General features: G+C 40.4%; 1 protein-coding gene across 2 annotated transcripts in view; it reads right to left on the bottom strand.

The window, feature by feature from the left end:
* The window catches only part of PLOD2 (procollagen-lysine,2-oxoglutarate 5-dioxygenase 2), a 48,295-nt gene that overhangs the window by 18,554 nt on the left and 14,882 nt on the right, over positions 1-14,859 (bottom strand). For both annotated transcript variants that reach the window (XM_077183935.1, XM_054639105.2), the window contains exons 2-8: positions 14,492-14,583; positions 12,905-13,041; positions 7,269-7,432; positions 6,071-6,183; positions 4,119-4,182; positions 3,287-3,384; positions 1,906-2,007 (exon numbers count right to left, since the gene is read on the bottom strand). In XM_077183935.1, coding sequence (XP_077040050.1) covers positions 1,906-2,007; positions 3,287-3,384; positions 4,119-4,182; positions 6,071-6,183; positions 7,269-7,432; positions 12,905-13,041; positions 14,492-14,583 — 770 coding nt within the window. The remainder of the gene's footprint in view (positions 1-1,905; positions 2,008-3,286; positions 3,385-4,118; positions 4,183-6,070; positions 6,184-7,268; positions 7,433-12,904; positions 13,042-14,491; positions 14,584-14,859) is intronic.

Genomic DNA, 14,859 nt, shown 5'->3' on the forward strand with positions numbered 1-14,859 from the left:
GCAGTTACTGAGTTTTCCCACACCTCAGTCATGATTGCAGCCCAGAAGATCCTGTTTCTGTCAAAAGGACAAGGACTGAGCAAAGGCCTTGCACATGTACCCCTGAGCTCCTTTGTAGGCACTCCCAAAAAAAAAGGGAAAATCCTCAGAAGATATGAATGCATAAATGCAGGCAGTTAAATAAAACAATATGGAGAAAATTATTAGAGGCACAGAACAGGAACTGCTCTTTTCACTGAAAATTTCTTGTTCAGTAGCACCCAGACTGGCCTGAACAGAGAGCACGTTCAGAAAATGAAATCCTGCTGGTACTGAGAAATGCCTGAAGTAAACACCTCCCCTGAGGCCAAGGAAAAGCCTTGTTATTTCTTCTGGCAGAGTGAGTGAGGCATGAAGTCCAAAGAATGCACTACAGTAAAGAAGAACACATTCCAAGCAGATGTATATAAACTATAAGAAGCCTTCCAGTAAATCATTGCATCCCCCTTACTGGCTTTCAGATTTAACTGCTCCAAAACCACATCTTAAATACCAGCACCATTGGAAAAAAATCTTTGACAACATCTTTTCCTCAGGTAAAATTTATGATGGGAGTACATATGCTATCTAATTGTAACATCATTCAAATGTTTATCTTAAAAGAGAAAAGAAAATTTAAAAACAGAGAAAGAATCTGAAAGTTATTAAAATTCCAGCAAAAACTTTTTTAGTTTATATTCCAGTCCATTAGCTACTTATTGCCCAGAAATTCTTTCACTTTTTCCTTTCATTACAAAGATAACAAGCCACTATGTCTTTCATGCTATTCTTAACACGATCTTCCAAAGACCTGTTCTCATTCAAACCTTCAATACAGAACAGAAATGAAACATCTGCTGGAAAGATCCTGTTAGACATAATCAGAATTTACTTTTTCGTCCAAGTCTTACAATTCCACATGGTAGAGGTCAGTATTTACTCTGCCTCAAATTTACTGTGTACAAGCTGAAATATTTACAGAGACATGAAAGACATCATGCTTGGAGTGGAAGAGCCAAAGCTGCCAAGTACTGGGAACACACACATGCCATGTGTATGTGTGTATTTGTGCTACAAGAATGCTGAAAACTGAACTGAAATCCAGAGCTTCTTCTACAGAAACACATTTGCTTACATAATACAAATATTTGCATTTTCCTCTACAAGGCAAAGCAGTTTTGGACTGTTTAATTTCAGAAAATAGTAACTGTAGGCATGCTGGTTGACTATTAAAGTCGATTTGCAACAAAGTTGCTCAAATGATGCATATTGACTGTCGCCCTGATTTTTTAGGATTTTCTAAGCCTTCTGATGTTTACATTCTTGTAATAAACTTTCTCACACACTTTCTGTAAATAACTTATTGTTTTGCATTCTTTTATGGAGGAGGAGAAATTTGATGGACTGTTGGTTTGTCCAGTGTCATTGGAGAGGTGGCACTGTCACCCTCCAATCCACTGTCACTTTTGGAAAACTATAGATGTTGGAGTCAGAAAATAAACTTCCCTTTTCTTCACCTTGAGAGCAGCAGTGTGTGCCCTCGTGTTGTTTTGTGTCCTATAGTGACATCTGACTATTTTGTAGGTCAAAAAATCTGAAATATCTAGAGTTTCTCTACCTCTTCCCAAATTCTAATAACTCTCTAGAACCTTGCACAATTCAAAAATTGTTCATTCACCCTCAGTGAACAGAGGTGAAAATCTGGAGGTCTTTTGGCTATGGCATCATCTTCAGTAACACTGTGCAAACCTGTATTTAAATACATGTATAAAAATACTCCTGAAAGCAGTAAAACACATTGCATGAAGAAGCCATTTGGCCTCAGGAATCACTGAGCACCTCTCAGCTGCACCCACAGGGCCTTGCTCCAGTGCAGGGTGCTCTTACCTTTACTGCTGACAGGTCTAGTAAGTCCAGATCACAAACACTGCAGCCAGTTTCCCGTGTCCAAGCATTGGGAATATAGTTTCCCAAATAATTCAGGTGAATCTGATACATAAATGAACAATTTAAATTAACGAAATATGCATGCAAAGGATGATCTGTACATTTCAAACAATTCAGGTTTACTCATTCAATCACTTGTAACTAAAGGCAACTGACAGGAAACAAACATAAAAAATAGCAGGTAAAAACTTTATCTTAGTCTTTTTGTTGAAAAAACCAGATTACATATGTACCATGAAGTCTACAAAAATAAGTATCTCATAAAAATTTAAGCAAAGCCAGTGATGACAGAATTTGAGGATTTAATTGAGGCAAAAATTGAAGGAATTGGTGATACATGTCACCCCTACTGAGTAGCTATAAGGCAAACAGATAAAGGCATCATAATATTCACTGATTCCAAAATCAAAATACAATTATAAAAATAAAGAAGAAGCAGTCCCTGGGATATTAGTGGGTTCATTCTCCTGGAAAGGCATTTTTCTGAAAATAAGGACCTACAGTAAGGGACATCTATTCAGAAGAAATTAGAAAGCAGCCATGGCCAATCCTTCAGCCAGCAGACACTATTGTAAATGATCCATCTGTACACTTTGCACAGGACAAAGAGATGCAGCTGCCACACTACCAAAACACAGCCATTTCTCTGAGAAACTGTGCAGGGACCTCTGAACCACTGAATCCTTAGACATGAACAGAATCTGTGCAAGCAGCTATTTCACAAGGCAGACAGGGCCCTACAGCCTGCCCAAAGCTGACAAGCCATGGGCACAGTGACAGCAGTGATCAGTGACACTGAAGGCAATGGCAAAGCCAGCCACACCTGTACCCAGACAGACACACTTACACAGAGGCTTGTTCTCTTGCCTAAATGCAATGTATTTTTATATAGGTGTACACACACACCTGGGTCTAGGGTAGGAACAGATGTGTTACTGTTTTGTATCCCAGCCCATCACTCTTGGCTAGATTATCCTGCCCCCTATTATTCTGATTTAATAACCAGATGGACATTCTTCACTGGCTTCAAGAACAGCTCTGTGTTAGTGAAAAAATTAACAAAAGCTTACTTGCTTCTAATATCCCATGCTAGGATGAATTTGGGAGCAAAATGAGTTGTTTCAGCAACAATATCAAGCTACAGTGACAGCAGAATAACATGAATTCAAAGGGGGCTTTTATCCTCCCAATTCCTAATAACATTAAATGGAAACGTGCACTGGTAGTGTGCTATGACTGTTTCATACTCCTCCACTATTTTATTTTTTGCCTTCATGGATGTCTTGGTTTTACATGAAAATAAAACCAAATTGTCACTCACTTTAGTTGGACCATTTCCATGAATGGTGACTGGTAGGGTGTCATACACTGAATTCCTTGCTCTTACTTTTCCTTCTTCAAATTTCAAAAGGACTTCATCTGAAAATCAACAAAGCAGTACAGTAAGTTCATAAAAAAGCTAAAACTTCAGAGTTTTTAAGTCCTTGATGATAAAATATACCTTGCTGTTGCTATCATTGTCAGTATTATTTATTTAGAAGCTTTTGTTCATTTTTTCTAACTAGATCTTGAATTCTAATCTCCTTATGATAAAAAAGGTGATATCAAACTTTATAGTTTCTCAACAGTAGCTTCAGTATTGCTATTTATAGAGAAATCAGTTATTTCAGATATGATCTGGCTACAAAAAAGTTGTTCCAAAATTAAAGGTCAGATGTAAGAAAGGAAGTTTGCACAGATGCATTTTTCCATTTAAATTCATGACAGTTAAATAAAGAGAATTCTACATTATTCAACTTCATTAGGTATAGCTGTTTGCTTGAAAACATCTAAAATGCAATTTTAATTACTAATCTTACTCCTGTAATTAAGTTTTGGAAAGGCAAATAGAAAAATTATCCTTAACTCTATATTTACTGCCAACTTCATCTATTTAAAACTATTTTTCCCATTTTAAATCAAATATTTTACAATAAGAGCATTCAATTAATAATCAACCCAAAAGACCTGTAACTAATCTGGTGATCAGCTTTACCCATCCAAACACTTCCTTAAAATAAGCACGTGTTTAAAGAGCTACACTCATGGTTAAGCAGAAGAAGAAGTGTTAATAACAGTTAATGAAACACACAATGTGCCAATCATACACTTACCAACAGCTCCATTTAGGGTCTGGAAAATTGTACATTTGTGGTCCAAAGTAATGTTAATGCGCTCCTGAAATCAAAGCACCAGAGCTGTTGAGGCATCCTAAAAGCCAATGTTTTTACAGCCACACTGCAATTATACCACAGTGGCAGCAAGGAATCAGGGAAAATGTGTTCATCAGATTGCTATATTTGTCTGTATTCCCACGTTGTGCAGTTCTATACCAATCAGTTTTGCATATGCAGAAACTTTAAACTTGAAGGATAAAGGTCATAACTCTCCACAGGAACTGCAATTTTGCAGTATAAGCCAAAGAAAATTTGTGTCTTAAAAAAAAACAAACTAACAAGTCTTCGCCAAGAAACAAAACATGCTGTGTTTCAGAGTCACAAAAATATAAGAGTCAAATTTAAGTTTCATGTCAGAATATAAAACACTGGTGGTTTTAAAACATGTTCCTAATGTTGTATTACTAATCCTAGCTTACTTTAAATACCATGTTTTACCATTTTTAAAATGCTGATTCAGGTATGTAACATTTAAAACACACTTAAAAACAGATTATGTCCTTTTTTTTGGTCTTCCAAGATCTTCTAGCACATTCTACAGCATTGGGCACATTATTACTACCCAGAGAGTCAGTGGTGACATCCAGTGAGCACCATGGAGGTGTTTTGAATCCTGGTGCAGCAGTGCTCTGCACAGACACACAGTTTTGGTCTAGAACACAATCCATTTAGACAACCAATTATGTTACTTCTGACTTGGATGCAGAATCAGCTTTAATATCTCTACACCCTGTCTCTTCAATTGCATACCTGGCATCTGACTGAACTTGCATGTAAGCAACTCAGTCATTAGAGGCTGGAGGGAATTTCCCATGGGGAGCAGCTGAGGTTTGTCTAGTTTAGAGGAGCTGCTCCCTGCAGCTTCATCAGGAGGGCAAGGGGACAGGGAGGTGCTGAGCTGGTGGGGATGGTTCAAAGTTCCACCAGGGAAGGTTCAGCCTGGACATTAGGAAGCATTTCTTTATGAACAGGGTGGTCAAAGCCTGGATCAGTTCCTACAGAGGTTGTCAATACATCCAGTCTGTCAAGTGCTTAAAAATCATTTGGGCAACAAGCTTAGTAACACATTTTAGATTTTGGTCAGGCCCATATTGGTCAGCCAGTCAGACTAGATGATCACTGCAGGTCCCTTCCAACAGAAATATTCCATTCTATTTCTGAATCTGTATCCCAACAGGCCTGATTTTCCATTAAGTTATGCCAGAAACAAAATGTACATATTTCAAAAACTTTGCATCTGCCTTAAGCACACAAATTACCAAAATCCTTCTCAAAATTCTTCTGTATCAGTTCCTAAAGTCTTTGTGCATCAATATATTGTCAGCTTCCCTTATCCCTCTTTTTGCAGCACCAGGGACATACCTCTAACACCTATCACGCTTCAACGCTGCAGCTCAGCAGAGAACTTTGTTAAGTGAGGACACAGAAGGTCTTCACCCAAAATTTACAATGCAGCTTTTTATTGAACTTATTTGCACAGAAAGCTGAAGGCAGGATCTGAAATGGCAGCAAGCCAAAGTATAAAACACTGGATCAGCAAGTAGTTCAGTGACACCCTGGCAAAATGCCACATTCTCTGGCCGTCAAACTGCCAAGTACAGGGGACCCTCATTGAGATAAATGTGTCTGATCATATACCTCAGAGCTGTTATTTCTAACAATGAAGCACAGCCTGCCTGGGGCTGAAGGCAGCCTGAAATAATAAATCAAGTCATGACCCTTTGGGAGCCTGTTCATCATTGCAGCAGTAGGAACCTCAGGAGAACAAACAACTGTCAACATGGCACTCCAGTATAGACAGCATTCCTGTCTTTTCATCCCCTGGTGTTTTATGAGGAGCAGCATGCTATTTCAAGCAGAAAGAAAAGAGAAAGCAAGTTACTACCTACCCTTGCCAATGGGTCAACATAGATTTTGGTGTAAAATAGCTGGTCATCATCATTATCCTGCAGATTCCATTGCTGCACAATACGATTTATGGATGGAGCATAACCAATAAATCCTGCAACATCACATACACAGGTTATTTCCATAAAAAACACTACCCTGCCAACGCTGTCCAGCAACCAGGTACTTCATTCTGAGTGCTGCCAGTAAAGAAAAACTATGAAATTTATAAAACTTGGCTCAAAATCCAATCTTCCTGAGGTATGTAACAGGTCTGTTTCAAAAAGTTTATTAATAATTATTGGCTATTTTTATACTAATGGTATTTTAAGGAAAAAAGTAAATCAGATCCATCCAGGATAGTTCTGAGAAGGCCAAAGCATGATATCAGACTATCACTTTCCCAAGAAGCCCATCTGTGGAAAAAGATTCCTTTTCATCAATCACTTCTTACTGGCAGAGACACCAGAATCTAATACTGCCAGAAATACAATGAGAATTCAACACAAAACCAATATACACAAAAATAAAAAAGATAGGACAGATAGGTGAGGAAAAGAAGCAGGGACACTCCCAGACCTGCACACTGAAGAAGGGTGCCCCAGAAATGACACACTCAATAGCTTCTGCACAGCACAGTGTTTGTATCAGTGCATGTATTAAACAAGTACTAAATTATTAGCAAAGCTGGCATTTAAAGGAGGATTCCAGAATTCATCTGTCATTGAGATTACAGGGAGTAGCTCCCACTCCCTGTAGAAGGAGCTGTGTAAGCCATGCTGCCAGGCCAGGCAGAGCTGCCAGCACATCCACCCTGTGTGCAGAGACCTCCAGAGTTTGGGAATTCTGTGACCAGGCTATAAATAGCACGTGCTGCTCTGCTGGGCCTGTGCTCTGCATTGTTCCTGCAGCAATGGGGCCATCCTTGCACAGCATCACAATGCCATGCACAGCTGCTTGCTAGACCCTGACATATTTATCTGCTTTTTACAAGCTATTGTCAAACACACATTGTGCAAATTTGAATGGAAACTATGCCTGAGCACAGAAGAGGAGCTATTCAGGTGGGGAGGAAGGTGACAGCATACCCAGTCATCAGTTTTGCACTTGGGTAATTCAGGAACAGCTCCACATGCAACAAGTACACAGAATGGATAACATGGTCATGCTCAAGTTCAAGTGTTTGAGGATCCCACTTGCCTCCTGAGTTCAGGAACCGTTTCCCACTCCGGACAACAGGATATTTGTCTGCCAGCCTTTTATCTGGCCAAATCAGTCCATCTGCTGCAAACACCACCTTGTGATTCGTTTCCTGAAATTTCTTTAGCAGCTCTTCAGGGCCCCCGGCAAAGATAACATCATAGCTTAAAAGGAAAGAAAATACATCCATTAGGTTGGTTTAATTTTAATGTTTCTGTGTTCGAAACTCGACTATTCAAATTTAAAAATCAATCAGCCCTTTCATTCTGAAAAATGATTCGATTAAATCATACTTAACAACCATGTAAAAATTCTATACCCTTCTAGCAGAGATACTTCAATCAGTACTACTTCTCCAAAGTAGTTTCTCCTCCTGCTTTTTAGTCTGCCACATTTTGGACATTCTTTTTTCTTCAAATTTTGTTTGTCTGAAATAGATTTTTCTATTTCAGGTATTTTGCTTATGTTTTTAAGAACAACAATTTAAAATATCAAACTTTAACAGATGAAAAGTAGGACTGAAAGATGACTTAGATTACTAGATTACTGAGAAAATCTAGATGATCTTGTTCCTAAACACAACAGCACTGACTCTTAGCTCTCAATGAAATCTAGTTGCCCATAAAAAGTGTATTGCATCCTGACAAGGCATAGATTTCTCCTTCAATCTCTTTAATGTGCTAAAGACTTAAAAGGCTCAAAGTATACAATACCTATTTATGAAAAACTTTACCTGCCTTTGAGTCACAATTCCTATTGAGGATAAAGGCCTAAAGGTGGGGCTCATCTCTGGGTGTTAGACACAGCCAAAGGTCAGCAGTGTGCCAAACCAGAAAGAAACCTGCCTGGGTTTGGCCAAGGTCCTGTAAGAATGGAGCATCCCAAGCCTGGTGGTTTCTTGTGGCTGAGCCAAATCTAAATCAATGCCTGGTGGGCACAGGGGGTTGGGAACACACCAAGCAAACAAACCAATCCCCCCACCATGGGCAGGGACGCCACACACTGGACCAGCCTGCTCAAAGCCCCACCCAATCTGGCCTGGAACTCGGAGTTTGCCAGGGATTGGGCATCCCCAGCTGCTCTGGGTCACCTGTGCCAATGCCTCCCACTTCAAGGTTCACTTTACGCGGCATGAAGAATGTCACAGTGAAATTGGAATCACATCACAGATTAGTCTCTGGCTGAAGCAGCAAAAAGTTTTAATGGCAGCATCTCAGCCTTGCAGTTTCCTCATCTGAACACAGGAATATTCTTGCCCTACACATATATCTTAAACATTGAAAATCACTAGCCCTGATAACAGGCAAAGTAACAGTAGAGCTACCAAAAACCAAGGTCTAACCTTGACCAAGACTTGTCTTGCAAAGCCTTTTAGCTGGGCTAACTAGGACAGCAGCACTCCCACCTGCAGTACACAGAATATTTTGCATTGCAATGGATTACCCAGAAATAGTGCCAACAGATCAACCATTACTGACTTATGGTCCTCCTTTATTACAGCTCTGAAATTATTCAAGATGTCATTTCTTCAAAGAGGATTTCATGAAATTGGCCTAAGAGAACTGAACAACAGCTGGCTTACAAATGTAAAAAAATATTTTCACCACAAAGCAAAGTATAAACCCTGGAGAAGAACTGTGTTATGTAGTCTATATAAGTACGTGGTTTTCTGAAAACTCTGTTATGTTTTTCTGCAACTTTGGCAGAAGAACGCATGAAAGAAATTGTACGTTTTGGACCTTCCTCAGTTTCACAAAAATGCCTGTTTCTGCCCAAATTTACAGGAATACATTTCACTCCCTTTTCCATTCAATTTCTGCAGCCCGTCTCAATGCCAGACCAAGTCTGTAGAACACACAAGAAACAGGAGACACATTGAAGACAAACAAAAAGAGATCTGTCTGAGGCTTTAGCTTAACAGCTCATGGCAGGCTGTGCTTCTCCTCTGTGACCAGGGTAGTGCTGCTGCTGCTGCTAGGGCTTACAGCTGCAGGAAGGAACCAAACACCCTGGAACATTGCTTCCAAGGACTGTCATTCTGTGAAAGGAAGCCAAAGTTGAGCAACAGGCTGGGCCAGCCACAGGCTCTGCTTGTCAAAGGCATATGCTACTTAATAGAGCACAGTTTGTAACCCTAAACCCAGAGCTGAGCTGCTAAACTGCAATGGAGATCATGCAGCTCCATTAATCCAGCAGGAACCTACACTTGCCAGTAATGGTCAAGGGCCTCTTTTCAGGAGGTGATTTAATGCCACCACACCTCTTCCTGGGCAGGACCTCCCCCTGGCTGACAGCACCCTCATCAGCTGCTTTATGAGGCTCCTACTTTTCTTGTCAAGCAAAAGGAAAACTTCTTAACACCTGTAAATGCATCATTTGCTTTGTTTACCTGCTCTGTCAGGTAACATTTGGCCTATTCAGACCCCATCTCCTGCTGGAAGAGGGGGATTCACTTCAGGTCTACACCACTAAAGCCATCACAAAACAGGCCCCAAGACTATCCTTGACAGTTTATACTGTTATTAGAGTGAAACAATGACTTACTTTAAACAAGACTTCAAAATTTGACAGGGAAAAAGAGTGTGGACGTATCCAGGAAAAAGCAGGCTTCCCTGGCAAGCAGGAACAGCTCAAAGACTCTTTTATTTATTCTTCACAAATCCTTCAAATTAAGTAGAAAGCAAGAAGAAAAAAAGAAGAAAGAAAGAAAAAAAACCCCAGAAAGTTTCCACAACCTAATCCCATTTCCTGAAGCTCCCAGATGGCAGATGCTTGGGACTGGAATCCACCCCTCCCTCCCTCTCCTTTGCAGCAGCAAAGCATCCTGGCTATGCACCCTGCACCCCCAGCAACACAGGGAAGCAGCAGCAGACACTCAGCTGCTCTAGAACTGACCATCCAAGTTCTGCATCCACAACTCCAACAATCAGAACTTGCTGCTAATGGAGCTGCAGGGTGAGAGCTCAAAATACAAGATAGTGCCTACCAGTGACTAGCAATGTCACAAAGCAGAGACAAAACTATTTTGTCACTTATACTGTGTCCCCACCAGGACCACACCTTAACCATTTTGAGATACATAGAAAATATAATTATTCCTTAGTTTCTGATGAATGTTAAAAACAAATTTACAACAAAACTGAGAGGCTTCAAAATTCTTCCACGATACAAAGAGATGTCTGTGAGAGTTCTGGATGAACAGTCACAGCACCAACCAATTTATCCAGTCTACATTGGCCATTAGCCAGTTCAATCTGAAATGGTCCAAAACAAGCCAGAAGTTGGCTGAAGCAAAAACAAGCCTAATTTCAACAGTGTTCCATCTGCAGGCATTTTGCTATCTACACACAGGCACAAGCTGTCCACAGAAGAAGCTCAAACTATTTCCAGAATTCTGAGCCATATAAAAAACTGCTGAAAAAAAAACCCAAACTAAGAAACTAAGTTTAAGTAAACAGCTCCCTAGAAATTACTTTCCTAGTTACAGTAAGCAAACCAGACATTTCCTTTCCCCACCCCCAAGATTAATATTCCAAATGCTTCACAATGAATATAATAAAAAACACTTGAAGAAGAAAGGAAGTTCATGACATTTGTCTTTTCCAAACTTACTGCCACATTGATCAGTGTTTAAATTGCAAACCGGGATTTCTGGAAATGCAAAAGCTCGTTCGAATTAAAATATAATGCTAGAATCAGCAAACTGGTTTTTTCTCTCCCGTCTGGAATCAGTTCCACCAGCTTTAAACAAATATGTACTTGGGATTTTGGACTTCAGGAACTTGGGAGGCCTTAAATCCTGTGATTTTTCATGGGAAGAAAGATTATGGCTTTTGCACTTGGACACACATGATCCTCTGTACTCTCTCATCTGTGCCAGCAGACAGCCTGCCCCTCCAGAGAGCAAATTATGGTGGAGAAAAATTTGAGCTAGACCTCTGTATCAATGTGATAATAAATTTGCATATTTTACCACATAGGAAGAAAATAGTGATGAATTAGGATAATAAATTCAGAAACAAAGAAATTCAATGTAAGTAGAAAACATTTGGGAAATGTTTGTTTTATCTGAGCTTTAGCACAGAACAAAATCTTTGAAATTAACCTTTAAAAGTTTCAGTTCTGGTATGATTAGTAGGACAACACTATGAACAAACACATAATGAATTTACTTTTAGAAAGATTGGTTTTTCATTTAGCAAATGCAAAATTGAACAAGTCAATAAAAAAATAAATTCAAAAACTGGATGTGCATCTCCAAACTAGGTAACTTTTACAGACCTAAGCATGCATAAAAAAATATTCAGCATAATAAGCATCCCTTATAATGCTTATATATAAATTAGTGACAATTATTTAGATTTTTTTGCTTTCTAGGTATTTCTTTTACTCATCACAAGAGGTAAAATTGGAACAGAAAATTAAGTAATGTATTTGAATTTACTACCAGTTTAATGGCTACTCCAACTTTCCCAAAGTGTTAACTTATGCAAAACAAATTAACTTTCCAAAAAATTGCCAGTATCCAGACACTTTGCCTTGTGACGATGTCTGCTGTGCAAAACCTGCCAAGCCCTGAAAAAGTGCCCCTAAGTTTCTTCAACTGTCAAGTTTTAAATACATAAAGCAGGTCAAAAGCTGGGAGAGAATTCTGGAGCAGACATTCCAGCATGAGGTGGCACAGCAGCATGGGTGAACTCATCCATGACTCTGTCCAAGCTCAGCTGCCCCTCTCCAAGGCTGCCTGGCACCACTGGAGCTTCCTGTCCCTGATTCCAGACATGGCCCCACACCTTCCTTGCAGTGATTATGTCAGAGCTGTGACCCTGCTCTGGTGAACACCAGTGTGGAAGAGCCTGGTGGCTGCTGCAAGCTGGATTCTGAGCTACTCTGGCCATGCTGCTGTCACAGGAGGAAAATAAGAGGAAGAGAAAAAGCAGAGGGAAGCAACAGAGAAAGTGTGATTTGAACACATTTGAGCTCTGTGCTTTCAGTGACAGGAGAAGCCTCTCTGGCCTGCAGGGAGGATGTTCAAACATAGCTGTGCTGTGAGCTATCATCTGGCACCTGCAGCAGCACTGTCTCTCCATGCTGCCATCACACAGGGAGCACAGGCACCAGGCTATGTCTGACACCAAGACTCTTGTTTCAGCTCTCTAACACAGACATTCTCCTGTTAAATGCTTTCCTCAGGGAGCCATTTTCCAGCTTCCCCCATATCACTGTTACTTCATGGAACAAGATTATGCCTCTGGTCCCTACTGGACACTTTATTTCTGGAGCTGCTTTTGCTCCCCTCCCATCCACACTCCCAGCCTGCAGCCACATCCTGCTCTCACTGCAGCTGAACAGCGAGAGGACAAATGCTTGCCTGAAAGCCTGTCAGCTCCCAGCAACATTTTTTTACCCTCTGGAGGCAGCAGAACTATGAACAACTCTTACATCTGTAAATCTGTTAAAAAGTAACAATTGCTCCAAAAGCAATCCGCTATTTTTATGAATGAAGAAAGATGCCAACTCTCTCAAATAAAACAGTGAAGAACAAAAGCATCATGGAACTTTCAGCATGTCACAGGAGCTACTTTTGCATGTCTACCCAGAGTAAAAGACAAAGACAAGAAGCCAGGTTTGCTCACCATTCCACAAACAGTACAACCAAGTCCTCTTGATCAGCATAGCTTTCAATGCCCTCCTTCAGCAGCCGAACTTTCTGCCCTCCGCCAATAGAGTTGGGCAGCTCACCACCTTTCCATTCTTCACCTTTTCCAAGAACCTGCAATAAGAGGGAAAAAAAAAGCACTTTTTGCTAGTACCCAAACCCATGAGGCTTTTTTAAAGCAGACCCTTATTGAAAACAGATGCTAAAGCAGAAGCAACACATTGAAGCCAGCACTTCCAGCATTGTAGGTTTTCCATGTCTGAAGCAACATTCAGCACAATGACATCACTGCAAAAACATGAGAGAGACATTTCTTAACCAAATAAGAATCAAGCAATTGCCTGCTACTGCCATTTACTCAAATGGGTCTCCTTCAGGAAAAAAAAAATAGAAAAAAAAAAAATAAAGCTAAGGATTGTTTCAAACTCTGTATTAGAAAAACATTCTGAATGAGACCTTTAAAATTCCATAACATCCCTTTAGGAACAGGAGGCACAAAAGACCTAGGTGGGTCAGGGTATAACTAATTCAAATGGCAAGTTTTTTGTACAAAAAGGAAAGTATAGGTTTTCCAGTACACAGCTCACTGCTAAAACTGAGTTAAACATAAAACTCCTCCCCAGCCAAGCAGTATAGCAGATTACATGTCAAAAAAGGGGAAAAAAAAAAAAGCCCTTTATGTATTTTGTACATAAAGTTTTTGGAACATATAAAGCCTGGAAGAACTACATTGCATGATGTTTTGGACAAATCTGCAAAGCTAAAAGATGTATCCAGAGCTCAGGCTGCTCAGGTGCTCTAGTACAGCTTTATCATATTAGGGAAGGTTTTCTCAGTCCTCTAAATTCAGTAGTAGAAGTCAAAAGACCCAAATAATTTCCTATTTATAGTGCAGGCACTGTGGTAAGTAAGAAGAAAAATTTCATAACAGCATCTGAATTCCTGGATTTTCTCTTGGCAGAAGCAATTTTGGGGAAAGTTTAGAAGGTTAGTGCCCTCCCTTTTTCCCAAGGTCATGCAGAGGCCAACCTAAGTACGTGACATACAGAGGCATGGAGCAAGGCAGAAAAGGCTGGAAAGAATGATAGAGACACGTTGTCCTCTCAGAAATTACAGGCTCCTGGGAAACACAGAAATTTTCAGTTGTGAGCCTCCCTCCTTCCTTGCAGCAGTGTTGCAGCCTTGCTTAAGGAAAGAGATCCAAAGCCCTTGAGAGCAGTACAGCTCCCAGAAGTGTTCATACAAACAAAATCAGCCACACTGAAAAACAAGGCTCTGTGATAAAATGTGCCAGAACCTGTGGGCGAGGAGGATGCTGACCATGACAGCTACAAACCCCTGAAGCAGCTCCTCAGGCAGTGGAAGCGCCTCCCTCCCTCGGTGGTTCAGAGGGACATAGCAGGTAAGCAACAGGGAGAGCAGCAGGTGCCCTTCCTGCCCCCCCAGCTCTGCTGTTCCCTCTGTCCCAGCACACAATGTAGCTAAGGCAAGGTCAGCTACCATTTACTGGTTGTGTTTTACAGCATGGACAGCACAAACATTTGGTACACAACACACACAATACCTTCACTGTGTAGTTGAAATGCTTTGCCGTTCGCATGAAGCGGTGAAAGCCATCGGTTTCTTTAGTTGCTACAGTAAAGACTAGAAGTTTATCTGAGGAAGAAAAGGAAAGAACACATGTATTAATATGCATTCAGGGCACAGTTTGTGACATAAAATGCAATGAACAGCAGCACTAGCTCAGGGGGCTCTATGACTTCCTGCATTTCATTCAAAGAGAGGAGGCAATGATGCTGCCACAGCTCAGGTGTGAGATATTACCAAACAACAACTGCTATGGGCAAGGTGCAGTATTTAAAATTATCCTCTGGAAGAGAAAGCAAAGAAGCCTATCTACTCTGTAAACAACTAGTTCAGGACACAAAAACA

This window comes from Agelaius phoeniceus, chromosome 10 (genome assembly GCF_051311805.1).
Source record: "Agelaius phoeniceus isolate bAgePho1 chromosome 10, bAgePho1.hap1, whole genome shotgun sequence".
Taxonomy (NCBI): domain Eukaryota; kingdom Metazoa; phylum Chordata; class Aves; order Passeriformes; family Icteridae; genus Agelaius; species Agelaius phoeniceus.